Source organism: Numenius arquata, chromosome 8 (assembly GCF_964106895.1).
Source record: "Numenius arquata chromosome 8, bNumArq3.hap1.1, whole genome shotgun sequence".
Classification (NCBI taxonomy): domain Eukaryota; kingdom Metazoa; phylum Chordata; class Aves; order Charadriiformes; family Scolopacidae; genus Numenius; species Numenius arquata.
Window position 1 is genome coordinate 18,924,323 of NC_133583.1, and position 27,649 is coordinate 18,951,971.

Genomic DNA, 27,649 nt, shown 5'->3' on the forward strand with positions numbered 1-27,649 from the left:
GAGACTGTGCTGAAGTCAAGTTAGACAACAGCCACTAGTCTTCCCTCATCTGCAGATCTGGTCATTTTACCTTAGAGGGCAATTAGGTTGATGAAGTATGATTTTCCCTTGGTAAATCCACGTTGGCTATTTTCAGTCACCCTCTCATTCATGTACCCAAAAATGGCTTCCAAGAGAGCATGTACACTTTGGACACTTTGGCTAGCCAGAGGCAAGGGTACGTAGAATTATTTCAGTCAGTGGTTGTCTGTATTGTAATAGCGTGGTCCTGAAGCAGAAAAACAGAGTTTAGTGAAGTCAAGTCTCTTGATTGTGAAAAATTTAAAACCTGGGTTTTGGCCACTTATTGTTACAGGTTTACCTAAATGTGCACTCCGTAAGCAGCTGTCCTCCCTGAGGAAACTACAGTTCTTCAGACCACCTCTCGTATTTCTATTGGTTGAGTTTATCTCCCACTTTCTTACTCAAATTTGGAGATGAATTTTAGTCAAAAGAAACCAGGATACCTTGAGCGGCTTAAATAACTGGCCTTTTCTATGCCAGCTGATTCTGAGTGGTTGCAAGTGACAAGAAGATTAAATAGGCAATTCAGCCACCTAAACTTAGAGGATTTTAGCATTCAAAAGACAGTGCAGTAGTTAGACAAACAATGGAGCTGGAGATCATTATTTCTTCTGCTGACAGTGTGAAAGAGGACGTTTTTATAACTGTGAATGTAAACAGATGTCACAATATGCCATTTAACTTAATATCCTCTTGATTTAGTCTCATTATGAAGATTATCTCTCCTTTTGCGGTAAAAAGTCTTATTTTTGTTCTGTGTGAAAGACAGTGGCATAGTTTGGAAAAAGTACTGCTGAATACATTTTGTGCGTATCTTTTACTTTCACTTCTTCTGAGGTTGTGAGGTTATCAACAGGTTGTGTTGGTCCTGCTACAGAATGTTTATGTTTGATCAGAGTATGATGTTGGGTATATAATAGAAGGATAGAGATGAGGGTGAATGAAGACAATGTTTATTAACATGTGGTAGTGTTAATGTTAATATTTCACTTGAAAATGCTAATGGTGAAATGAATGTGTGTGGAACAGACATGGCAGAATCATTAATGATATGGTTTTTAAAGCTCTCTGAAACCTTTTCAATTTAGATTAGTATTTAAATCTCCCTTTGGAGATTAAATGGGTTCAGTGAGTCTTGCAATCCATTTTCTGATTATAACATCTCCCTCTAGCATAAAAGGCTTTAAATACAGGATCATCCTCCAAGTTATCTTTTGAAGATGTAGCTCTTTATATGGATGCTTCTTTACAGGTGTTGGCCAGCTGAAGTTGTAGAAGAGATTCTTTAACGATTTATCAGGATTTCGTTTTCTGATCAGAGCAAAAAGTTTCAACTAAGTCTAAAATCCATACTTCTTTCTAGATATCTATGGTTTTTAACAAATGCACCTTTTCATAGACAACATGCCGGTAGATGAGGACTAATGGTGAGGTATCTCCCGTTTAGCAAGAGAAGACATAGATTACACAGTGTAATTACACAGATGGACTTTTCAAGAAGAAAATCTATTACAGTGTTGGAAATTCGGTGTACCTTGTGACAGCCATTTACATTAAAAGCTAAGGCAAATGCCACCTGTACATTCAAGTAATTAGGCTAAAAAATGGCTTAACTGAGAAAAACCTTCAGGAAAACTAGTGGTCTCGTGAGTGATGATAAACTGTGAAAAAAGGCCATGAAAAGTTAGTAATAATCTTGAACAGTTGTATTTTAAAATTGCTGTTCTAATGCTGCACAGATATAATGTAAATGTTTCTTACTTTCAAAAAGGTTTGAATTTTACTATTTTGTATCTCCACAGCATTTGTCAAGTAGACACAGTGTCCAGCAGAGCACGTCACAGGTAAACGTCATCTACATATGAATTTGAGTTGTCTTTAAGTGTTTGGTAATGTATTTAAAGGTATGATGGAGATTATTGGGTAAGTCCCTACCCATAGAACACTTCCTCAGAAGATCCCCAAGTAATTAAAGGTCCTTCTTGAACTTTTCCTTAGCTCTAGCTGTTGTTCTTAAAAGATCAACTTCTGTAGTGATACCAAAAGCCTCTGTCTGCCCACTTGAGCCTTCTTTCCACCCGCTAACACGTGGCTTAGTAGGCTTCTGTTTCATGTAGTCTTTCTGTAGTAATGTAATCCTTTCCTGGTCATGGAATCTGGGTCTAATCTGTGCTTCCACAGGTACCTGTCTTTAAAGGATGAGGATTTACTTGGATTGAATTTAAAATCCAGAACAAAACTCATTTTAAACTCTTTTTTTAAAGCTGGGACAAATGTGGGTTGAAAGTCTGAACATGTTAATATTTTCTTTGTTAGTATGTACTTGCCTGTGCACTCGGCGACTGGCTGGGTGAGCTGAGGGTATCCATGCAACCTGCTTATTCAGATCAGCATAAATTGGGGACAAAGGGAAGTGATTGAGTCACCATCCCTGGAGGGATTTACAAGACGTGTAGACACGGTGCCTAGGAACATGGTTTAGTGGTGAACTTGGCAGTGTTAGGTTTACAGTTGGACTCTATATTAAGCATCTTTTCCAACCTAAATGATTCTATGATTCTACAAAAATTAAATAGTAACTTTAATTATACTCCTTTTTGTTTCCCCCCACACCAATTTTCACTGTTGTAAATAGGTCTTGATATATTGAGACAAAATGTAAACCTTTCTGCTATTTGACTTTGTTGGTTGCTCATGTTATCAACAATTGTTAAGATTTCTTTTTGTTATACCTGCAGGGTATATTAGCCTATAAAGCCTGATTCTGAATGACCTCCATAAATGAATTGCAGCTGCTGAAAATAAATAATGTAACAAATGTTATTTTTAAAAATGCTTTGAACTCCATCTGCTTTAAATGGAAACCATCAAGAACCAGCCTAGCACCATCTTATAGTTTATTTTCAGTACCAGAATCAAGATGATAATTGAGAAATCGGATTGGTTTACTTAGTAAAAATAGATTTCAAATGCATAAACCATTTATCTCATATTTCCTTGGTTATTGTGGTATCTTAAAATGTGGAAAAATAGAAGAAGAAAACTTAATCTGTCATGTATCTCTAAGGTAGAATATATTTGAGATTAAGCTTTTACTTGATGGAGAAAGGAGAGCAGAATCTCAGTTAAAATTATCAAGTTGGTCATGAGTCCTTTATTTGTGAAGAAGTAAAAATCATTTTCATTGTTTTTAATCAGGTGGATACAATTCGTCAGCGTCATGGGGAAGCTTGCCGTATGCCAGTGCCTCATCACTTCTTCCTCAGTCTAAAGAGCTTCACCTACAACACAATTGGAGAAGACACAGATGTCTTTTTTTCATTGTACGATGTTCGAGAAGGCAAGCAGATCAGGTAGGAACGTTATCAAATAACTAAAAAGCTTCCTAGGAAAAAAATGATGAACAAAGCATTAAAGGCACAGAATAGTTGAATTTTGTTGATGTTTCTGACTTGGCCTCCGCACATTACTGAAGGTCTTAGTGTTCAGTAGCTGCCTTCTTAGGGCTGATGTTTAAGAAGTGCTGATAACGGCAGGGCCACGCTGTGTGTCTGTTGGGAAAAGAGGACTGCAGTGTGTTTGGGTGGTGAATTGATGCTCTTGAGCTCTCAATCCACTCCTTGCCTTACAACATGTTACAATATTGCTTGTTTGCATTACTCTGCTGTCAGTATAAACTGAAGTATTTATATTCATCCCTGTGTCTAGGCTGAACAACTGTGCTGCTCGGCACGTTGAGGTAACTGGTACTAATGGTAGCAAATATGAAATGTGCAGTATTTTTCATTTACAAGCATGTATTTCGAAAACATCAGAATAAGCAGAAGAGTATTGCAGCATATGCATCGTGTCTCAGAAATTAAGTAAGTGTAGGGTGGTCAGATCTAAAGTACAACATGTTTGTGGGGGTTTTTGAATTTTGATTAAGGTACATCCTGACTGTTGACAGCATGGTTGCTACGATGGTCAAAACTGTCCTGGTTTTCAGCAAAATAGATTTAGATTGGTTCCATGCTAAGGAATGAGCCCCAAAATGTTCTTTCATCTCTTTGGAAGAACGTTATTATGTGAATAATATTCATCCAAGAAGGTTCAGAGTAAAGTGATAACAGTTTTGTAGTTCTTCGGAATACATCCCACTAAAGAAGTGATCTATATTAGAAAGCTCCAATGACTTGATTGTGTCTTATAAATATGTGTTTGCCATGGTTTAGTTAGGCAAATTAAAGATCATTTTGCAGAATATGGCAAGAATGCCTAATCTGATACTACATCACGTTTATTTCACCCCCACTAAGTGAGAAATGATTGTTTTGATGTAGTTAGGAGGACGTGCCTTTAATTTCTCTATTGAGAGAATTAAGAGAATGTAACTGTTATGAGGAAAAGGTGCAAATGATAAGTCAAAACAAAACAAGATTACTCACAATTAATTAGTTCATACCACAAAGCAGTAAAATATCAAATCATTTAGATGAGGAAATCTATGGGAAAGACAAAGGGACAAGCTGCTGCCATGACTGCAGAAGGCCTCAGGAACTGCTTCAAAAGGAGGTGAATTGTCTTGGGCTGCAGTTTGCATAGTATGTGAACATCGAGTGGCAAAGCCTGAAGAAGGAGTTTTGCCAGTGATAAAAGAAAAAAATAATAATAGTTATGTTAAGAAAAAGTGCAAAGAGTGGTTCAGGAAGATTTAAGTATATATAATAATGCTTTCATGGGCAAACAGTTGTTATTACTTAGCTCTTTGTATTATGCATCAGTGATTTGCTGCAGTGAAAACAGCATGATTTTTACGTTTTCTTACATTCCAAAGAGGCATGGGGAAGAAGTGTGTAATGAGGCTGAGCTCTGTTTTAGAAACTTAAAAACAAAAAACAGACAAACCACTGTTACAAATCTAGAATGATGTTTTTATATCTACTTTAAAAGATTAAGTTTCTTTCCTTTTCTGTATGCCTCAGGAAATAGTACATTAAGGTAAAAAACCCAAGGAAAGCTTCTGCACACTGCATTCTAAATGAAAAGGACAAATTGACTTTTCTGAAATGGTTTCGAGGTTGATAAATTTCTTATCCAAACAGTTGACACTGGCGGTTGACTGGCTTTCAGCGTTAGTGCCTTGGACATATAGTAGATTACAAACCTCGTTGAACCTGTTGGTTGCAACAGTTATTTCCCCGTCAGGTTAAATGGAGAATCAGTTAAGGTTCCACTGTTTTTCAAGGACTGAAGTAATAGCATGTACCAATTATGGGTTAGGTATCAGGAGGCTGGAGCACCAGCTGAAATACAGTTTGAGGTGTATTCCCAGGTTCTGGATACAAATAATTCGGTACTGTACCATGTTTAATGGTTTGGTTTGTGCTGTCTGAAAATGAGAAGCAGACAAAAGATGACAGTGGGGAGATGCAGATAACAAGAAGAACAGTGCTGCTATCAGAGGGGTAAGACCTAGAGGTAAAAAAAATGGAAAAAGTGACTTAATTTTTACTTTAATGATAAAAAGAAATATTTGTAAATAAATAGAACTGGATCAATGAATGTTTGCCTAATAACTTGTTTCAGCCCATGACAGAAACAATCTGTGAATTTGAGGATTAGGTAATGGCTCAGACTAAAAGAGATGAAGGTCTATTTGTACATTTTAAAGTATTTGGGATTTTTTGTTGCAAAAATTGTCCCATATTTTTACATACAAAAGGTGTTAGTCAAGCAACAAAAACTTTGTTACTAAATTTTAAAAATTTCAGGTTTTTTGCCATGTGGAAGTTAGCAAAAAGCAATGAGAAAATTGCTCTAGTTTTGATTATAGCCAATGGAGAGGTACATCCCCATTGTGTACCTTCAGGCGAATGATCATGAAATGATAGAGTTTTGTAGGAACTAGGAAAGGAAAGAAAGAAAACGTTACCATAAAGATGGTGAACTTCAATAAGGCAGGTGTCAGTAGGCATAAAAAAAAATAGTTAAACTGTTATGGAGGAAAGAAATTTGAGAGTTGTCAGTTCCTTACCAATACTATTGAAGAGCACAAAATCAAATTGTTCAAGTGTGAAGGTAAGATTAAATATATGGCAACAACAAAAAGTTTGTATCACACATTCTTTGGTGAAATGGAGTCTGGAAAGAAATAAATAAAAAAGGCAGAAATTAATGAAATTGCACAAACAGGAATGGGAAGAGACAGAAAGTTGCAGAAAAATGCAATTAGCAAAGGACATCAAGGACAAAAAAAAATTCTATATTGCTTTAGAAGCAAAAAAATTTTTTTTTACAAAATCAAGAAATAATTTAACAGATTAGAAGGGACATAAAGCTATCAGCAGATGTTACCAAGAAAGCTGGACTATTTAATAGCTGTTTTGCTTCAGTCTACTTAAGAAGGTCAACTGCAATCAGATGACAAATGCAAAAAGTTCTGGAACAAATAAACTATTTATTAGCACTTAGAAACTAACAAGACGATAAGTAAAAGTCAACATAGATTTGTCAAGCACAAGTCACATCAGAGGAAACTAATTTTGTTCTTTATATGGGAATGCTCCTCATGCCTCAACAGAAGAGAAGAATTTTTTTTACCTTTTTGGAGCATTACTTGGATGGAAGAAATAAACTAAATTTAGTAAAGCAGCGAGATTTAGCTATTTTTACCATAGCTCTTTTTTACTGATAAATGCATAAAATTTTGCATTACTTCAAAAATTACACATTCAAAAGCTTGATATAAATTTTACTGAAAATAAACTTGAAGAATCCACTAAGTATGAAAAAGGATAAATAAATTTCAGTATGACTTTTGCTTTATGAAGTTTAAGTTTAAACATGTAAAGGTTTTTATTCTGACTCTATCTTAAACTGGAGTAGGTGTTTCTAGCACTGTTTTACCAGTTGCCCTGTTTTACCCCATTGAGGTTTAAAAGTTTCTTGTAGTCTAGAGATATCCTTAATTATGGAGAATGAATAGAACAGAAAAGAAATTCTGATGTGATTTAATTTGAAAAACTGGAGCCTGATCATTAATTATGCGTGGAAAATAGTGTCGTGCATATTTCTGCTTGTAACTCTTCCGTCTGCCCACATACTGTGTCTTTACCCCACCTGTTATAATAGACCTCCTCGTGGCTGGAGATTTTGGAAGATGGGGTGAGTATCCGTGGCAGTGTCCATAGCTTTGGCGGGGGGGGGGGGGGGGAAGTCCATGTGTACCTTTCTCATACAGAATATACTTAAGGCCTTTTTGTTGGGGTTTTCTCTGGGGTGTCTGTAGAAGGCGGACGTTTGCTGATGATTTCCTCTCGTTAATACATAGCGTTCCAAGAAGACCTTACCATCTTTCAGCTGTTCTATTGAGTCAGAAAGCACCATTACCCAGGGTCGGTCAGTCGGTCTGTCTTCATAGTGTCTCTTCTTGCCGTCAGTTTATCTTGCTATTGTGTTCTGGGGAGTACAAGGATGGCCCATTTCGGCATGCAGACAGTCAAGCAGATGCATCAGATTAGCTACCTGGGAGAAATAAGAAATTGCCCGGGCGCGCAGAGACAGAATTAGAAAAATGAAAGCTCAACTGGAATGAATGTAGAAAGGGAGAGAAAGGTACACATGCACATGTGGCTTCTGTATTGGCAGCAAATGGAAGACAAAGGAGAGCATGGTCCCGATGCTCAGCAGGGCATTGTATGATGTGGCATGAGGAAGAAGTGTCTAAGAACAGTGGCTGTTCTAAATAACGAATATTTTCAGGTTAAACAATTGTAGTAGTAGCAACAGGTGGCTGTACATATTTTTACATGTATGTGGAGACTGGCAACTAAGAACATGGCAATGAAACTCTAAGATTTTGTGTCATTGATGTTGGTTTTTTGTAATATGTGCATGAAGACAGACATTGAAAGTACATTCTTCGGTTTGCATTGTGCAGTACTCAAAAGTATAGTTGCTCCTAATTTGTTACTCTTGTGCCATCTGCTTTATCATCAGTTCTTCTCTTACAAGGTCACATACTTTTCAGGGAGCACCATAGTGCACATTATATTTTCTCCTTCTGGCTTATGTGACTGTCTTTTTATTATTAACGTTTATTATTCCATTCTAATTAAAAAATCCTATGTAACTATATTTGCAATATCTTCATGGTATTATCTTTATTTTGATTTTGGAAACAAAGGAACAGAGGAATTCCGTGGCAATTTTTTCAGAATATTGCATTCTTTTTCTTCAATTCATGTATAACAAGGTTACCCAGAAGTGATCACTCGGAACAAATTAAGAAAGTATATACGGATGGGTAGATGTTACTCGGTTTAAGAACTGTTTTCTCCTCTGCTCTCTGCTGTAGTGTTTCTCTGTATGATGCTCCAAATGCATCTTGTTAAGAGATAGATACAATTATATTCTGAGAAATAGGAAATGTATAATATGTCCAAAAAGGTTGTTATAGATTTGCAATCTAAAGCTAGAAAGTTTAAAGTTGATGAAAATGTACTTTGGAAATGTTAGTTGAGGAACCATGAAGGGTGGAAACTACAGTAATACACTCTTCCCCACATTATCTTGTAGTGCCCCAGGAAACGTGTGAGAAAGCTTACTTAAGCTAAAAGTTAGACAAAAGAAAAAAAAAAAAAAAAAAGGATGCAAAATGTAGTTTTGCCTTGGGGGGCAGGTAGAGAAGAGAAAAGAAGGGGCAGCAGCTATTCTAACCAAAGATATTCCTATCGGAAATTAAGATTCCAATGGAAGCCAATTGAGATGCTGACAAAGCCATGGGGAATACTTAGTGTGACCTTCGTGGTGCATTCTGCGGATCCATATTATTGTAACTTTTCTCAGTACTGCAGATGTTTTTAAGCAAGCATCTTATTTTTATCTGTAAAAATGATTGTTAGTGATCAGAATCCAAACTAGTCTCACCCAAAAGTGCGGCAGATATTTAAACCTAGAATACTGTAGCATTTTTAATGGCTGTGTGGTTCCTCAGCACTTTGTTAGTAGGGTAAGCAGAGGGAGTAGAGCATCCATCCAGAGAAGTTATGCAAACAGAGGAATTGGGAGGAAGAGAAATGTCTTCCACTGGCAGAAGTGTTATGGCGTATGCAGTGTGGTAGGGCTGAGTACGTCTACACTCAAAAGGTCACCAGGGAATTTACTTTATATCTAACTCCCTATTTTATCCCATAAAAAGAAAAGTTTAGGTTTGGCATGGTTTTTTTGCATATTTTTTTCCTGTTGAGAATCCTTATGATGCTCTAAATCCTGAAATAAACGTCAAGGTGCCTTCAAAGCCTCTATTCTTACCTGACTTGGTATACGAGAATTCTTCTGAAGGTTAAGAGTTTGGATTCAGATGTCAGTGGCTGAACTGGAATCCTATCTGTATCACTCTCCAGCAATATTGAGCTTATTCTAGTAAGTGTGTTTCTCCATTAAATAAGAAGGATCAAATAATATTATAGAAGGCACCACTTTCACTGATCCATTTAATTATGTTCTAGTTGCTAACTATGCCTTAGATTTTTTCAGTGCTATAGAGAAGGCAAAACAAGATGGGTGTATCTTCTACTGAAAGGCAATTGGGATGATGCTTATCAGATAAAAGATACTTAAAAAACAAAAAAAGATGTGTAATAGACATATCTTGTATGGGACCTGTCCTAATAACATAAAGAGAAGAAAATCGGGGATGAAAGGATATATAAAACTGGGAAAAACCCAGATGGTTGTTCAGTGTTAGGAAGGACTACTGTCTGTTCCTAATGTGAGGGTACACATAGATGCATCATGTAAATCTTGTCGTCTGTGTATTTTGATATTGTTTTATTTGACAGTTCTGTAGCGTCTAGGCAGCTTTGAGGGAGTTTTCTGAATGCTGTCAGTTAGAGGTGGGGGAAAGAGTTAACTTTTTATGGAGAAGTGGAGGAAGTAAATGCACCTGCAAATGCAGAACCACATATTCCTTCTGCTTAAGTACTTCCTAGCTGGGCTCCTAAAACTTGGTATGGGAAGTTTCTGGGGATCATAGATGACCATCAGGATTAAAGGACATATATAAATCTATATACTGATGATCAGTTTATCTTGCAGTACAGTGAAATGAGAGGAAAGATGCTGCATAGCTGTTGACCTTGAAAGCTGTGACTAGTTCTCATGTATGCAAATTCCCATGCTTTTTCTGGAGGGGGTCTCATTTCCATAATGCCTCTCTGAGTGCACCAGTACAGAGCACAATATTCTAACCGCTGAGTTTTTTCATATTTCCATTTTTTTAATTCTGTTTCTCCAGGACCTAATCAAATAGTTATCTAAGCTTTTCACCTTCCAATGTTTGGCTTTTGGGTTTGGGTTTTTTTGCTTCTCTCAAACCATTCCTTTTATTTCCTTTTGCAGGCATCCATCCTTCAATAGTTTTACTGTTAAATCTATTTTTTTTTCCTTAAGATCTTTATTCTTTCTCTTTGTTGTCAGTATAAGAGAACCATCCACATTGAACTACTAGAATTTCTTCCTCTGATTATTATTTAAAATAATTTGATTTGGAAAATAAAATACTCTTTTTTTAAGGGGAAGACAAAAAATAGAGTAATGGAATTAAAATCATTCATGAGAGCCAGTTTGTGGGAGTGTGAAGCACTGCAATGAGAGGGGAATGTCAGAAAGGCACAGTAACAGCATAGTAATCATTCGGGTGGTTATTAACTTGGGCTGATTAGCATTTCACACCTTTTGGTTTTTTTACTCTATACTAAATTGTGCCTTTGGGCTTTATCTAAACGACGTTGTGCTGTATAGCTGCAACCTTACACAGTGAGCACATACCACGTTATTGTGATATTTTTTCTCATTGCTTAAGCGATACCAGTAGACTCAACTGGAGATGGTGTGCTCAGACTTTCAGTTATGAGGGCAGGGTATGATTTGCTCCCAAGAGATGTTTGCTGTAAGGTAAGATGCCAGTCCAAAACTTTGTATTGAAATACTGTGTACTACCAGAGTATACTTTGTTCTTTTATACTATAGGTTGATGTACTAATATGTGTCATAAGCATAAACTATTTGCACTCTAACGTAAGGAAAGAGACAGCAAATGCTAGCACAAAAAAAAAAACAATCAGAAGGTATGGAATAAACAAACGAGTAAAAAACTCCATATTTTTATAAGCCAAACATCTGCTCCAGCCCCTTCCTCTCCCTCCTTAAAATAAATGCAAAGATATATATTAACATAAATGGTGTGTGGTCTGTGTTATATAGTAGACAAGATTGAATTTTTATAAAGATCCCATCTGCTCTTAAAATTAATCTGTTAGATAGAAGTATTTTCTATTATGTTATATCAGCTGGTAGTTTCCTAGCAGCACCATGATGGAAGCTGATCTTGATTAGAGATTGCAATTAGGAAAAGCTATGTTGGCAGAATATTTTTCCCCCAAAGATTCTACCTTAAAATTCCAAATTTCACACTGTTCCTCTTTTCCCAGGACAGTAAGACACAGGGTAGAAAACCATGTGTCTGCTCTGAAGCAAGACTTTATCCTTCAATGGTTAATTTATAACCCTTGTAGTTTTGCTTGTAGCTTTTCTAGTATTGTTTCGGTGCATTACAGAGATAGTCCTTGTTCCTTTAAAGAAATAATAATCTTTTGAAGTTCATGAAGCAGCTTCCTTGCCTCATTCTTTTTCTCTTACTTTGATTCTTACCTCAGAGTATGTGGATGTGTTAACAAGGTTAACATCTAGCCCTCTATAAAGCAGCTCATTGTGTTTTGTTGAGATGCCTTTTCACATTCTTTTCCTTCTCACTGAATGATAAAATTATAATCCATCCTTTCTCAGCAGATGGCTAGGTAAAACACGTGCAGAAATGTGAGAAAACAGAGACCCACAGTGATTTTTAAAATACTAGACATGTAGAAGCGTATCTTCTACCCAGCTGCCAATTTTCAATACAGAGCTAGGAATTTGGTAATTTTGAGATATATTTCTTGAGATACTTTTAAACAAGATTCTTTTACCTGATAAAATTAGCAGACAAATGTATAACACTTTATGATGATAAAGGTGTAAAAATATATGAGAACATGATCATTATTTTAAATTTATTGTCTCCTTGGTCTCGTAAACAGGTTAACTTCCACTGCATGATCAAACTGGGTTTGGTTTGATGGGTGTGGGTGTTAGAAGAGGAAGTTTCCTCGAGATACCTCTCACTTGTGCAGTCTTGTCCTATTTCAGTGTCTCTGAACTTCCATTACTTCTCACAAGTGTAATTGGATTGATAAGAGGTTGCAATCCTGCCTTTTGGGGAGGGGGCTGTAAAAAGAAAATCTTTGTTACTGTGTTTAGATAGAGTAGAATAAAATTCACCCCTTTGAAATGCTAGACTTAGAAATAATGGATTTGTAGGGGAATTGAGTTTCACTTTTTCCATAGTAGGAGTTTTCTCTGACACAGTATCCCTGTTTCAGATGGAAAACAAATCCATATACCAAGTTGCTGAAGGTAACCTTGACAAATTTGACTAGAATCTTCATCTCTTTGTGTATTCATTGATGACATTTAGCTCCATGGTCCTCCTCATCATTTAGTCATATTTTCTTGACTTTAATTGTCAATAGGATTGTCTGTCAGCTGCTCAACGATATTAGAACAGTGTAGCTAAAAATTACATTGTGTTTAGACATTTCTCCTTGAATAATTTTCTTGTAACGCTTCCTAATGTAGACAATTATCATTGTCTGGAACTTTCATTTTAAACACTATGCAAACTTTTAAAAAGTGACAGCAAATTTTCCATAAGTTCTGTCCGAGTTATGGGTTTGAGTCCTCTCAAAGCGCTGATCTGCAGGATCATTGTGCTTAATGGGAGAATACCTATACACAGCAACTCTACACACTCCAAACTGGGGTTGTAGAAGCTCTATGCACTCTAGCAGTCAGATGCTGGGTGGGTAGAGGGAGGCTTAGCAGCTGAGAATAGCAAAGGGAAAGATACGGACAGGTGAAAAATAGCCAGGGAGATAAGCATTAATAATGTCAGAAGAAGGGAAGACAGGATCACTGGGTAGATGAATATGGTCGAAGTTGAGTAGCTGAAAAAGGAAATAAAGTTAGTTAATGTGGAAAGATCCACATTAAAGGCTGTGGTAAAAAAGTGTGACTGCATTCTCCTCCAGAGTATGGGACTGACCTGAAGATCCCTTTCTCTACATTGCTGTTCTCTTTGGGTTAATAGCTCTGGGACTGCTGTTACAATATGTGTGCATTTATCCCCTGTTAATTGCCTTAAAATATTGTCATGTTCCACTATTGCCAGTTGCTACATTAGGAAGCAGAAAATTATATTTTACTTTTATTTTGCAGTTCCATGCTAAACTTTCCATTTGTTATGTTTTAATAGCAGCCTTCTTGTAGTTATTTTAAAATAGAGAAGTTATCTCATTCACTGTTAGTATAATGATTTGTCTACTGGGAAAAAATAACTTTGTATCATTCAGAATTATTTCTTTAATATTCAGGGAATTTTCCTAGGGATTAGGTTTACCAACTAATGAGGTTTTTCTTCTGCTTAGTCATGAAAAAAAATTCCATCTTTCTAATTTTTTCCTCTTTTCTAGCAATCTGTATCTGTTGGGATAGTCCTCCTTCAGTTCCTCCTATGCTTTAGTTGATTGTGTTCTTAATGTTTCAGTGAAAGTATTTCTCTGACTTTTGTGAAATAGGTAATTCATAGGAATAGTAACAAGGAGGATGTCAGTTCTTGATCATGCTCAAGACAAACTTCCTTAAAAACATTATCCTATAAGCAAACATTAAGGAATAGCGCTCACCACAGCAATGGCCCTTCAGCTGGTGACTCTAGTTAACATGGAAAATACATGGGTCTCTGAAGTCATACGTACAGCACACAGTCCCTGTACAGTCCCTGCACACATACAGCAGGGGACAAAGACCCTTTCTGATATAATACATAATTCTAGAAAATACAAGTTTGATCATCACTGGAAACAGATATAACCTACGGAGTATTTTATAAGGAATTTTTGTGTGTGTGTAGATTTTAAAAACAGGGCAAAGGAGGAGTAACACCTTTTCATTTTCTCCACCAGTTGCTTCAGCTGAGTTTCACCCTCTAGATCTCTCCCAAATTTGCATTTGCTCGGTTTTATTATTTATCCCCTTTCCTGTTAATATTATATATATTTTTCATTTATTTGGATTTGTATATGAAAGTTGCCGTAGAGAGCTAAGTGGTGTTATTGGAGATGACAATTCTTTACTATAAAACTACTAATACAAAGCTATTTTAAAGCAGGAGATTTTACAAAAATCAGTCTTGTCTCCCTCACCACCACCAACCTCCTTCCCCACTTTTTTTTTTTCAGATTGGGGACCAGATGTGACATAGAAGTAGGAAGAGAGATTTTTCTACAGGGATATTTCAATTTTTTAGTTAACAGAAAGAAATCAATTAGTTGCACATATTCAAAGTTCTTCCCTTTTCCTGCCCATAAAACAAAAATGTATCATGAACACATACAGCTAGAAGAGATTTTGCTGTCTCAACTGGCAGGGTGCTAATACATGTTGTTAAAATTTTTAGGTGAACTACATAGCTCAGAGAAAGCAATTAGAAGTAATTTTCTGTCTGTAGGAAGGCCCAGTGTGATGAATAGTACTCTTCATACTCGAGCTCTTTTTATTGCAAAATTCACTGTCAGAAACCAGTTTTGTGACTGAAATTGTCCTGTGCGCAAAGTCAAGCAACAGGGATATGTGGTTTGTAGAGTGAGAATTACATGAGACTATTGCTGTATTAGACCTCAGAACCACTACCTTCTCCCAGGTTAGAGATGGTGATAAAGTACTTGCTCTATAAATAAAGTGTAATCCAAAATTAGAAGTCTTCCCTACAGTGATGGTCAAAGCATTTCACATGTACCACCTGGCAGGGTCGGTCTGGCTTTCTTTTCATTAGTTAAAATCACAGCATATGACTAACGTATCTTTTTTCGGAAATAGAAACTTTTTCTAGCTAATGGAGAGGATTCCTTTCAGGAACACAAATATGTGCCTTTCACAGCGTAAATAACAAAAAAATACTAATGACAGTGTCAAATGTTCGAGTGTGGCAGACTCATGAGAACCCAAGGAGAATGTAATTGGTGCTTAGCTACATTTCTCCTGCAAGCTTTAATAATGTTTTTAGCATTATGGTTGTTTTTCCTTGAATGTGGTAGAGAGAAATGACAGGTACTTATTTTCACTATTTTCTGTTTCTATGGAAACCCAGTGTTTGCAGTAACAGTCTTACTGTAAGCTCTGTAATCCTCCCCTGGGGCTTCTCGCCGATGTGGTAACTTAATAATTCATGAGCTTTAAACCTGAATTTGCTGGGAAGCAAAGTACGTTGCTTGGAGCTGTTTTCTCAGAGCCAGATTCATTTCCCTCACAGATTTGGTGTTCTTTTCTCTAAGACGTCTTTATAAAATACGCTTCATGAACCAAAGCAGTGTGCTTTTCTTCACTTGTTTTTGAACCCGGGGTTATTGCAGATCATCTGGATAAGGCAGCTCACGACAGAACCCTCCCCTCCCCCCCCGCTCCCTCCTTCCCTGCCATAAAAAAAAAGAAAAGAAAGACCAAACACACACCATGAGCACTTGCCTGAAAAGGAAGATTTTTAAATAGTCCATGAGTCATTGTTCAGCCAGTATGCAAACTGAAAGTTCAGCAGAGGTGATCTCTCTGTCTCAGGGGTTCGGGAGTGACCCCTATCGATGATGGATTGCTCAAATACTGCTGTGCCGTGGGATCTGGGATACATTATAAATGGGAATTCAGTTCTTCACAGACAATGCATCATTCTGGACGTATGCTTTGACTGACTTTCATGCTTAAACAGAGAATTGAAGACTCATTCTGTGGAGCACTGGGAGATTTTATTATTAGGTCAGTCTTACAGCAACTATAAGGACTTAGATTTTTATTTTTTTTTTTTCTAAGAGGACGAGCAAAAATTAGCAACTCTAAAAGGTAAATATGATTAACAGAAAATAAAGAAATAAAGTTGAAAAGCTTTTTACAGAGGATACTCCTAAATGGACTGCAAACAAATTGCTTAATCCTCTTGGAGTTTTGTGTTTTAAAGCACCATGCAATATGTAGATGCATTCTGAAATATTTTCACAAAAAGGAAACTTTTTTAGAAGTATTTGTGATCTTTCCACAAAGTAACATTTACAAGGGACTTTGGCTTGTAGGAGCCAAAATTATTGACCATTTGACTTCACTTTTTCCATTTCTTCATGTACTTACATAGGTGTCATGAACAGTTGTACTTCATTAGAAACCCTTTCTCTTCCTGCTTAAATCATCTTTCAAGAAAGAAATCAATGCAGTATTTATGACAGTGGGAAATGACTGAAATGTCGATACACACACACGCTTTCTTCATGGATATGAGACCATCTGGTTGAAAAAAAAAAAAAAGTTTGTAAGTCCTGATGTGAAACTTCTTACCTTTTCTGAAAGTTTCTATAGGATGTTCTCAAAAGCATCAGGATACGATGCTGCCCCGTAGTGACCCATTTTGATGACTGAGCATTGTAATGTTTTTACAGTTGGCAAACATGGGAAAGAATTTGGCAAATGAAATTAAAATAAAATTCTGTGTTTTTCCTAATCTTATGTAAAGTTCATATTGTTTCTTGCAGGATATGGCACAACTAGCAGGCCAGGGCAGTACCGCCAGGGTTTTCCTTCTGCCACCACACAGGCAATTGGAGAGCAATAATTGCTTTCCTGAAAAACTACCTAATGCTGCTGCATTGGGGCTTCAGAACTTCTGCTGTGCTGGTTCAGTGTCCTCCCTGGTACAGAGGACAGTTTCCTGAGTTAATTCAGGCAAATATTAGCTTGTGGAAACTGTAAGGTTTAGAGACTGTAGTTCAGTCATCTCATCCTCTCCCCCTCCCACTCCCCCCAAACCCAGGAATCTCTTTCATGGTGTTCTTAGGAATGTTTTGAAACAAGCACCTTTTTTTGCAGCTTTAAGAAAATATGTTGGTCAAATACCAGTAATTCCTAAAGTGATTCCATTCACCTGGTCAGCATATTGTCCTTGTAGAGCTTGTACACACAGTGGTAGAAAGAACGCAGTATTTCATGGCATTGATGAAGTAAACTGCCCAAAACATGGTGTGCACAGCAAGACTGCACTATTTTGAAGGCGAATGTTGGCAAGGTTTCTGTTGTCATGGAGAATGACTAGCTCATCCTGAGGTCTCTCCTGGTTGACCCGGGCTTGCAGTGCATAGAGTTTCTTCTCGAGATTTCTCGAGGACGGAAAATGGTGCTTTTAGAGAAACGTCTAAAAATACTTATGGTATTCTTATGTCAACTCAGATTCTATTCTAGAATTATTGTCAGGTATATTAGCATTTGTTAAAAGAAGAGACTACAAGAGATTTTTTTTGTGTGTGTGAGAAATTAAGTGACATCATGCTTATTACCATTTCTTAAATGTCAGGACTGAGTATGATGAAAGGAGTTAAACTGTGCTAGAAAAGTAAGAAAGAAACATAGGGAGACATTAAAAGAAGATCAAGGACTAAAATACAAGTTATTACATGACCTTCTCTGTTACCATATGAGTGTCTTCACTGTGCACTGGCACATATATCATGGGACCAATATATATTTTTAAAATAGCCTTTTTTCTTAGGAGTGATCAGCCAAGTACTAGATTCTGGAGACCCAGTTAAATGCAGCTTTTGAGAAAGGACTGCAGGGTTTGTAGAAAAGTTGGGGTTTTTCAGTGTTCCCCCAGTTGTTCTCTGGACATAAGAAGCACTGAGGAAAATAAGAAAAGTAAGGGAATAAATCGTACCTTTTCCCTTTTAGTGGAATATTGGAATGGAGAGAGTGAAGGAGGCATTTTTTCTGGGAGAAATGGCTACCAAACCGTTATTTAAGGCAAGGGAAAGGTACAAGATATGAGGTTTCTGCTTAAGGGAATTGATGCCCTAATGTGTCACTGCCTCTGTTTCAGAAAACCAATCTCTCCTATACATTGTTGAAGAAATTTTTTTTAAAATCCATATTCTTCATCATCGCTTTCCAATTCAAACAGAAAAGTGGCCTGCAGTCCCTCTACAGACTACCATTGCTTTGGCACTGTGCATCAGTTAATGCTGTACCTACATTCATAAATTGATACACAGTCAGGATTTTTGCCTTGCAACCCCACACTAATTAAACCCACCAATGAGTTAATACAAGGGAGCTCACTAATCCACTCCAAGCTCTTTGCCAGGCCTTTTGTTGTCATTTTTGCATGTTATGCAAAAAAAAAAAAAAAAGCCCCACAAACAAACAACCTCAGTAACAAAAACTCCCCACAGGCATAATGCCACTGCTGCTCACCCAACAGTAAATTTTGTCCCTGTTTGCCCCTTCCTTCATGCTGAAAATGTAGCATCCCAAGCCATTGATCGCTTCCTTCCTTTTTGCAGAAACAGATGTCAGTTCAGTACGGTCCTGCTTTTCAGACACTTAGAGGAAGCCAAGAAGTGAGACACTATGCTTCTTTCATTTTTCTTCCTTTCACGTAAAAGAACAAGAAGCTGTTTGACTTTGCTTATCAGAGCAGTATTTCTTGTATTTGAGTAGCTTTAGCACTTGCTAATTGTGCGAGTGATTGTAAAACCTGAGTTATCGCTGCACAAGAGGTGGTTTCACTATGATGTGGGTTAGCACAGGAGGAGATCTTGCAGTTAGAGTGATTGAAGATTGCTTATAGCACATGGGAGCAAGAGGAATAAATGAGCTTTTGTTTAAAATACTGCTACTGGTGTGGCATGTCTTAGGTCTGAACTCAGCAAGGTAAAACGTTAATTCTTTTCTCTGTTTTGGTGCATTTCTTATCCCCGATTTTATGCAAGAGAGAACTCGTTTCGGTATATTTTCAGAATAGATGAAAAGTAATTTTTTTTTTTTTTTTTGACGGTAGTTTGATCAAGCAGTCAGATTGCATCAAATACTCAGTACCTCCCCAGACTTAATTTCCACCACTCATTTGGCAGTTAAAACTACAGGGTTTTTAAACTTTCCTTATGATGTATTTGAGGATTGTTTTTTAACAGGGTATTGTGTGTCTGTTTTCTTTAAGCAATTAGAGCGTAGTCAATTACAATAAGAGTTACGCTTAATACATACAAACTGGGCCCTTTATTTCCATATGGAGTTTACTCATATTTGATGTTTTGGTCTTACTTTGGACTTCAACATTGTATAGATTCTGTGCATGCTCTTGCCTTTGAGCAGAAGATGAGCTTGTGGAATAGACATGCTGAAGAGTGAACTCCTTCAAAGGAAGTGGCTCCCAAAATAAGAAATGAAGTGACTGGATTCCCGTTAAGTTTCTTGACCCTAAATGTGTGTATCTTTGCCTAAAAAAGGAGCTCTAATGATAGCTGAAGGCAATGGATCTTCGGATCATTGAAAACAGGGTTATTCTTCCTGGTTTCCTTTGACATAGAAATAATTTTGCAGTTGTAAAATGGGGAGCATCTGACTGACTAGTTCATAGTATGGGTCAACGGTGTAAAAAGTTTGAAGTCCCGTTCCAGGATATACTAACGTTATCAGCACGAGTGAGACCTTAGTGGAATATTTAGACTAGTTTCTGTGAACTGTTCTTGAACAGTAACACCAAAGATTAGAAAAAATCTGGAGATGAGAAACAAAAGTGTAAGTTTAGGAGAAATGACCTGCAAGGGAAGGTGGAAGAACTTGAGGTTGTTTAGTCTTTTAAGGTTGCCTATTAGCACTGCTGGCTTTTCATTCTCCTTGTCCTGTCGGTGGTTCTCTCCTCTGACATATTGCCTCTTCATCTTCCACAGTTCTCAAATGCTGCCATTGCCTCAAAGTCCCCTTAATTATTTAGTGACACAAGCTCAAGAGGCTCAATGGAGAGTTGGAAATTAAAGGAAGGAATGTAAAGGTTGTTACTGAGGTAGTGCTGGAAGAAGGGAACAATTGATGAATAGGCAGGTGAAAAAGATGGCGGTTCGCTTCAGTTCTTGAAAAGCATTGGAATGCGGGGACAGATTTTCTCAGTGGCTGTAACAAGAAAAAGGGCAAATTGCAAATTTTAAAAGATTTCCACATGTTAACGATGTAAAACCTTGCAAGAGGCCATCAAATGAGCCTCCAGAATATCTTTCTTTGGATGTTTTGAAAGCAGACTAAGCAATACAACTTTTGGTAATGAATCAATTATAAATAGACATCTCAGCTCAAAGACTTGACGGTCCCTTCTCTGGCATTGTCAGAGGGACAGCCTGCACAGGGTTCTGGGGAATACAGTATTGTATTCAACTTCAGTTATGAAAATGAAATGCTCATTAGTGCTGAAATAATTTTTCAAAGAAAGCCTGTGTTGGGAGTTCAAAAACATAAAACTTAGTGGAGATTTAAAATATAACATGTAACATTATTCTTGTTGAGATCAATGGAGGTGATTCTTGTCTCTTGTTGAGATCAATGGATGTGAAAGAGCAGTTAAAACATTATTTCGTGAATAACTTCCATTTAATGGGTTTTAATTCTTAGATTCTTAAGTTATGTTACATAATGCATATATATATGCATTTGTATGGTACATACATGTATTATAAATGACTGCAAAGTTCATTCTCTAATAGTAAGTCTGTAAATGGCTAGTCAGAATTTTTTAAGCATGGCAGCCTGAGTACTTTCCTGGGTTCAGTATATCCAGGACTCTTAAACCCAAAGATATTGCTGCTATTCTTGAGCTTCACTTTGATGTAAGCTGATAGTATGTATCAGCAGAGTATTACTCTATGCTTGCTTTATTCTTCCATTTTTTTTCCTAATTATCCCCTACCGGTCATTGTTGGAGACAGAATAGTAGGGTAGGATAGGATGGACCTTACATACCGAGGGCCATTGTTACCATTTGTCTGTTTTTGCCCTCAACTCAGTTTATCTGTGGACCAGTATATTCTATGCTATTGGATAGTGGTATATATTTCCTGTACTTTTATCCAAGAATTTGAAAATGCTCTTAGTCAGCAGTACATTTTCAAATTTCTTTTTTCCTTTTCTATAAATAACTTTTCATCTTGCAGAAAAGCTTGGTGCTCTGCTAGTGGTTTGCTTTCGCTTCAAAATGTCAGTCATCCTCTGAATTAAGAGAACCAGCCTTGATCTGACCATTGTAATGAAAGTGAGGATATTCCAGGTGTTTATTATATAGGGTACTTGCAGGGATTTGCAATCAAATACGAGCGAGCCAGCTTTGATTTACACTTTGATTTTGGATGGACGTCTTCACCATTAAGTACATTCACCAGTAAATACATTTTTCCCTACAGACGTGATTAATATTGCTCATAATCTTCAGCTGGCAGGCTGCTGCTTGTCTGGTTTCCCCTGATCCTAGGCTGCGTGTATTAGCTTTGTGTTCATCTGTTGCACCCCTGTTTGGTGGCTGGATTACATTCCCAGCAGCAGAAGTGAAAGAATAGTTTGCCAGAGTTCTTGTTTGTGTGGTATTGATCCATTTTATGCTCTTATCCTTAAAAATGGGACATGGTTAATATGCATAAGGCATAGTAATTATTTTTCAGTTTACTAGCAGAGGGTGTTGGCAAATTTGCATTTAACAAATAAACCACAGTCATTTAATTATTGTTGTTTCAAGTTCAGTTTTAAAGAGGACCGATGTTTATTTTATGAAAGTTACTTTTGTAGCTCTGTAGGTCATGATAGTTTTTTGTTTGTTTTCTTTAAGGAATTTTACTTTTCTTTATGGAAGGAGGCATGTTTTACAAATTATACTTGTAGCAGAAATGAAATGTATGTTACCTCCTAATCTTTCCAGATAAAGGTTTTTAAATTAAACTGATTCAAGGCTTAAAATTAAATAGTTTTATTAAAATTAAGGTCTCCCTAAGCAGTGCTTTTGAAGGCATTGGAAATATTGATATTTATTGCTGCGGCTTAGAAAGGACATGGCTATGAGTTGATATCTCTTTAAATTACTACTTATTTTTAATTATATAAAGCATAATTCCTGTTTGGAAATTGATGGTACAGTTACTTATCTTCTGGTTTATCCCCTGTATTAACCAGAGTTTACCTGTGGGCATCACTGTAACGGTCCTGCCTATTCATCTTCTGAAATTCGTTGAGTAGGGAGAGCTCAATGCCAGCAACTGTAACTGCTGCCAAACTACCACCTGCTTCAGTTTCTCTTAATATTTCAAATTCTGCAGTGTAATCGTTCGGGTAATTCTGGAGATCCTGTTTGTGCCGCCCTTTTGCAGGAGCAGCAAAGGACTGAGGCCAACAGCTGGGAGAAGCAACCACTTTGGCCACCCTGCTTGTGTTGCTTGCGACTGTCTGCTTTCACAGCCTTAACCAGTCACCAGTAAAATGGTGGGCAGAAGACTGAGTTAATGATAAAGGTTAAGAATGTAATTAAAGTGTCGTTATTGAAAATAGGTTTTCATTTTTTGTGATTTGTGTATTAGGTAGTTAGAGGTAAATATAAAGACATAATGTTGGTGTAATGTAACTGTTACTGTACTGAAGTTGTAATATTGCACTGCACTCCGCTTAATACATCATAAAATTCTTACTTAAAAGATTAGATTATCCCATGTCATTAAAGCTAAAACATTCTTAACTTACTAATTGACATCTCAGAAAGTAGCTGTAGTTAAAGAATCATCAACTATCTGTTTCTTCTGGGTTTCTTTGGGGTACGTTAACAATCCCTGAGGTCATAAGCATGTGTTGCAAATTAATTATCACTGAATGAGGTTGTGGGATACCTGGAGATAGGAGTAATAGTGAGTAACATGGAGAGTGAAACAGCCAGAGAGTGTGGTCTGGATTGCTTAGCCAGATAAACATAAGCAAATAATCATGCAAAGGTGTAGAACAAGACGTGTGAGTCATGCTTACAGAATTAGGGACCATTCCAACAAAAGTAGCACTTCTGAAAATATATCAATATCTATAATGGTCAGGTTGCTTCAAATGAACCTGCAGCATAGTGCTGTAGTAAAAAGGCTAATATGTGATGTTTGATAAATTACAGTTAGGATAAGTAGCGACTTGATTTCATATGTGTGAAATACACATATGTGTGTATTTGTATTTATGGTGTAGGTGGTACAAGCACTAGACTGTTACAAACTTACATTTTTAGAACTGTTCATGAAACGGTGTTGAAAAATTGCACTATGGGCAAGTTGTATAAAATCATTCCAGCACTACTTCTTGAATTTCTTAACAGTGTTAAATTGCTTACTTGTTTGGAGACATATTTGATTGCATAATATATTTAATGACTGACATCGCTACCCTGTAAGAAATTAACTTTTCTAAAGGGCTCTCTAACATACAGAAGAAAGTGTAACAAAAAGCAAGGGCTGAGCTCTGAATCCAGACATTTCCAAGCTGATGTTAACCCATGCGGTTTAACAGTAGGGATGAATAGCCTTTTGGAGCACACTACCGAAGGAAGCAGTGTGTACTCTATGTTTTCAGCTTTTTTCAAGCCAACAGTGGATAACATGCTGAAAATGTGTTTTAGTCAAATAAAGGTTACTGGAGTTGATCCAGTCAAATTGAAAGGATCTATGATACAACAGAAATTTAACTAGAAGATTTAATGATGTGCTCTTGCTTTATTTCTATAAATATGTAGGAAGAAAATTCTGGTCAATACTTAGTGTGCTGTCGCACATATACTGAATAAATTGCTTTTACTCCTCTAATTTGTATACATAAATCCTCTGTCTGTCTTAATAAATGCTGTCAGTGTCCATGCCTTACCATCCATAGTATTTCTTTTGCAGTCTGGCTATACACGCTGGGTTTGCTGGTAAAAGGACTGTTTGATTTGATTGATAAGCAGTTCTACCCATTGAATCTTAATGTGTTTGAATGAGTATATTGCTTCTATAAATAGTATATGTTGAAGGAGATTGCTTAATTGGTATTCTTGTTACTTTCCGTTTTGAGTGGATTTTAATGAACTCCATTTTACCAAAGGCAGTGTATGCCTCGGCAAGTGTACCTTCGCCTTTTCTGAAGTAGTTGTAACGTGTTCAAATCCTGTGCTTCATATACTCCCGTTATTTAAATGTTATTGCATCATGAATATGCATCAACATGATGTTTTTACATGTGGAGTACTTACTATTAAGTCTTCTATGCTATTCCATGTAATTTTATCTAGAGAGTGAGTACTGTTTCATATGCTTTGGGAATTAAAAAAATTATAATACCTAGTGCATCTTTTTTTTAAAAAAAACCCCAACATATCTACCTGTATTTTTATGTTGAAGTGTGTACATGAAACTCTTGTTCATTTCTTTTAATATTTGCTTTCTAGTGAGAGGTTTATGGTGAGGTTAAACAAGAACGGAGGCCCCAGGAATCCAGAGAAGATAGACCGAATGTGTGCACTTTTCACAGTACGTGTCTGTTCCCTTTCTTCTTCCCTTACAGTAGTACGATTGTAGATGTTGTCACCCTGAGGGGAAAAAAAATAATTCTTCCTTTCCAATATATTGAGTAGAACAGAAGCTGTTTCTAAGTTTTGTTATGTTTATAATTTAATGTTAACATAAGAAAATGGACGTATATCTAAATTATTTTTATGGCTAAGCAAACATTCTGAAGTACTTCTTTTTAAGTGCATTTATTCCTGCTTATAGTTTGAAATTTTGAATATTTTCATTGCATGTATTGTGCTATTAGATAACAGAAAAAAACTGCCTTGCCCTGAAGACAAAGCAAGGCAATTTTTTCGGAATCAAAGTTAGAAAAACAGCTACGACATCACACACACAGAAATCCAGAGAATTCTCCAAACAGGTCTTTCTCATGGCCCGCTCGAGAGCCTGTGTAACAGCCCCAGGTTGATGGTGCAGCAGTCACCTGTCAGGTCAGCAGCACCGTGTGTGTGATGGAACAGGAGACCGGGATGTACTGCAGAAGCCTCAGCCAGGTTGAGTTACAGAGAGTTGGTTGTAATAAAGGAAACGGTGTGACTTGCTAAGTTTCTACAGCAGGTCTGTGCAAATAGCTACCCTGTCCTAACGCAAAGCTGATACGACCAACTGTAGCATACCAGCAGCCTTGAACCATCTGTGCCAGAAAGACAGGATAAGTAATACCTGTCTGTGGCTCCTACCAGATGATACCTCAGTTGGGAGTGGCATAGCCAGCTAAGATATACTTTCTTTTCATTCTTCAGACTCACCTCTCACCTAACTATGGTTTTGGTTATGCCAAAAAAAAATGTTTCAAAACACTCAAGCTTTAATATGCAGTCTACACTGGTCTTAAGTTCTGTCAAAAATTGCCCCAGAATTGTGTGTCCAACCATGATTTTATCTGTCACTTCTCAGAAAGAATATGGAAATCTAGAGACACTGAAACTTAACAGCTCATCACAGAATAACTGTAAGGAATTCAGATCCCAAGTGTGATAAACACCTTCCATCATGACTCACCTTCAGCTAGCGCACATGCTAGGATCTCTTTGACACAAGTATTTTTATCTCCACTGAGGAAAAAAATGGCAGGCATCTCTGGTATAAGCTTTAATTCTGGCAAATAAACCCTCTAAGGTCAAGCAGGGCCTGACACTGAAATAGGCATGGTCCCAAGCACCATTCCTTTTTCTCCTTTAAGAAGATAGCTGAATTTCTCCTCTTAAGGAGCAGAGCGTATCTAGCCAGATGTAAGGATGCTCAGTTCTGCCTTCATCTGGATTTGAGATGCAGGTCAATCCAAAATTAGCGCTGACGTTGATGCTGACATCAGTTGCAGTTCCAGTTTTGGTACCAGTGGGGTGCTACCAGCTGATTAAACATCAGCAGAGGTAAAAGTGTCTTAGTGCTATTGGCCCTGATGTCTCCACTGTTGGTAACTCAAAACCAAGGATCTTTCTCTTCTAAGAGAGAGGTGGCCAGAGAGAGCAAGCTTCAATACTAGTGTGTGGATCATGCAAAAAGGTTGAGTATAGGATTAAGAATTGCTCAGATTATTCCCAAAAGGCAGCACAGACCTGGTTTATGTCAAGTTTGGCACTTCCTGGCCTCTGAAGTTCATCATTCTTAAAAAGATTTTCACCATCAAACTTCCCCATCTACACTGATCCCACACAACTCAGGGTCATGCAACAGCTTTCTGTTTCATGCTGTGTTCTGAAGAGTGTGAAACAGTTTTGCTCTGGTGACCTGCAAACCAGTCTTTACGCAATTTCAAAAATACAAAAAGAATAATGATACACTATAGGCAGGGGTACAACATAGTTCCAGAAGAGACCTGCTGCATATTATGAATGGAGCCAGCCCCACGTATTGTAGACACGTGCTGCCCTATAGCACCTGTCCTGCTGAGCAGAGATCGCTCCCAAGCTACCTTGCCTTTTAACTGTACAAAAATAACAAAGCTGCCTCAGTATCAGCTTTCAGAGATGCTTAGATTTGTTGTCTGTTATTCTATCTGGTCAAATGTATACTCTACATAACAGGAATTATGATAATCGGGAAAATAATCTGTGCAAAAAATTGCATATTTCTGATGCAATATTTTTCATCAATGTATACAAAGAAATTTCCAAAGTATGTAGCAAAGGAGCAACAAATAATAGCTTTTTCAATAACTATTTTATCTGCAATGGTTTTGTCTTATCATAATTTCTTAATTATGAAATTATTCCAAAATAAGACAGTTCTATGATTTTCAGATCTAACGAGATTGTGTTAGTCTTGCCTTTAAATCTAGTTATTTCCTTGCACTCCCCCCCACCCCACAGTATCTTTCTAAAACTCTAATCTTTCCTAGAGGCAAGAAGCCCCGTATCTTAGATAATTCAAGATATCCCTGTCTTTTCCTGCTATCTCTGTTGCTTCTAGGGGTTCAGCTGTCTCCTTGTGTAAGGTATCAAAATTACTTAGGTTTTGTTTTTTAATCTGCTGTCATATCGTACCAGAGGTGAGAAACTGCTTCCTCTGAAGATTAAAGCTCACTCAAGCAAACCTCAGCCTGTGCATGCTTTAGAAACATTCCTGTGTCTGAATTTTAACGTAACCTCACAGCATAAGCTTGCTGTTTTTGTTAAATACCTTACTCTCTGTGGCCTGTGAGGTTGGCAACGGAATTTGGTAAAGCTGTTTAAATGACTAATTAGTGGCAGTCAGGTATCCTTGATTCCACTCTCTTGGAGGTAGGGGTGGTTGGGTTTTTTTATTATACAGTTAGACCTTTATAGAAACAAGCACTGTAAAGAACTAATCATTATTCTAGAGTAACTCTTTTCCATACCTAATATGGGGGAAAACAAATTAGGAGCGACTTTCTAAAAAGTTGTGTAATTAGAATTATTATGGAATTATTTTGTTTATCAACCAGTATCGTTTAAGAAGCTCAGAAGGATGTGGGAAATAAACCCCCTGTGGATGCAGTGCTAAAAACACTTTTCTGAAAATTTATTTATTTATATTGCACAGAAACAAATAAGAAACATAATTTGTCC

At 37.1% G+C, this 27,649-nt stretch overlaps 1 protein-coding gene across 1 annotated transcript in view; it reads left to right on the forward strand.

The window, feature by feature from the left end:
• The window catches only part of DOCK3 (dedicator of cytokinesis 3), a 195,197-nt gene that overhangs the window by 65,885 nt on the left and 101,663 nt on the right, over positions 1-27,649 (forward strand). Inside the window, exons 8-10 of the mRNA XM_074151695.1 lie at positions 1,866-1,907; positions 3,262-3,416; positions 24,494-24,575. Coding sequence (XP_074007796.1) covers positions 1,866-1,907; positions 3,262-3,416; positions 24,494-24,575 — 279 coding nt within the window. The remainder of the gene's footprint in view (positions 1-1,865; positions 1,908-3,261; positions 3,417-24,493; positions 24,576-27,649) is intronic.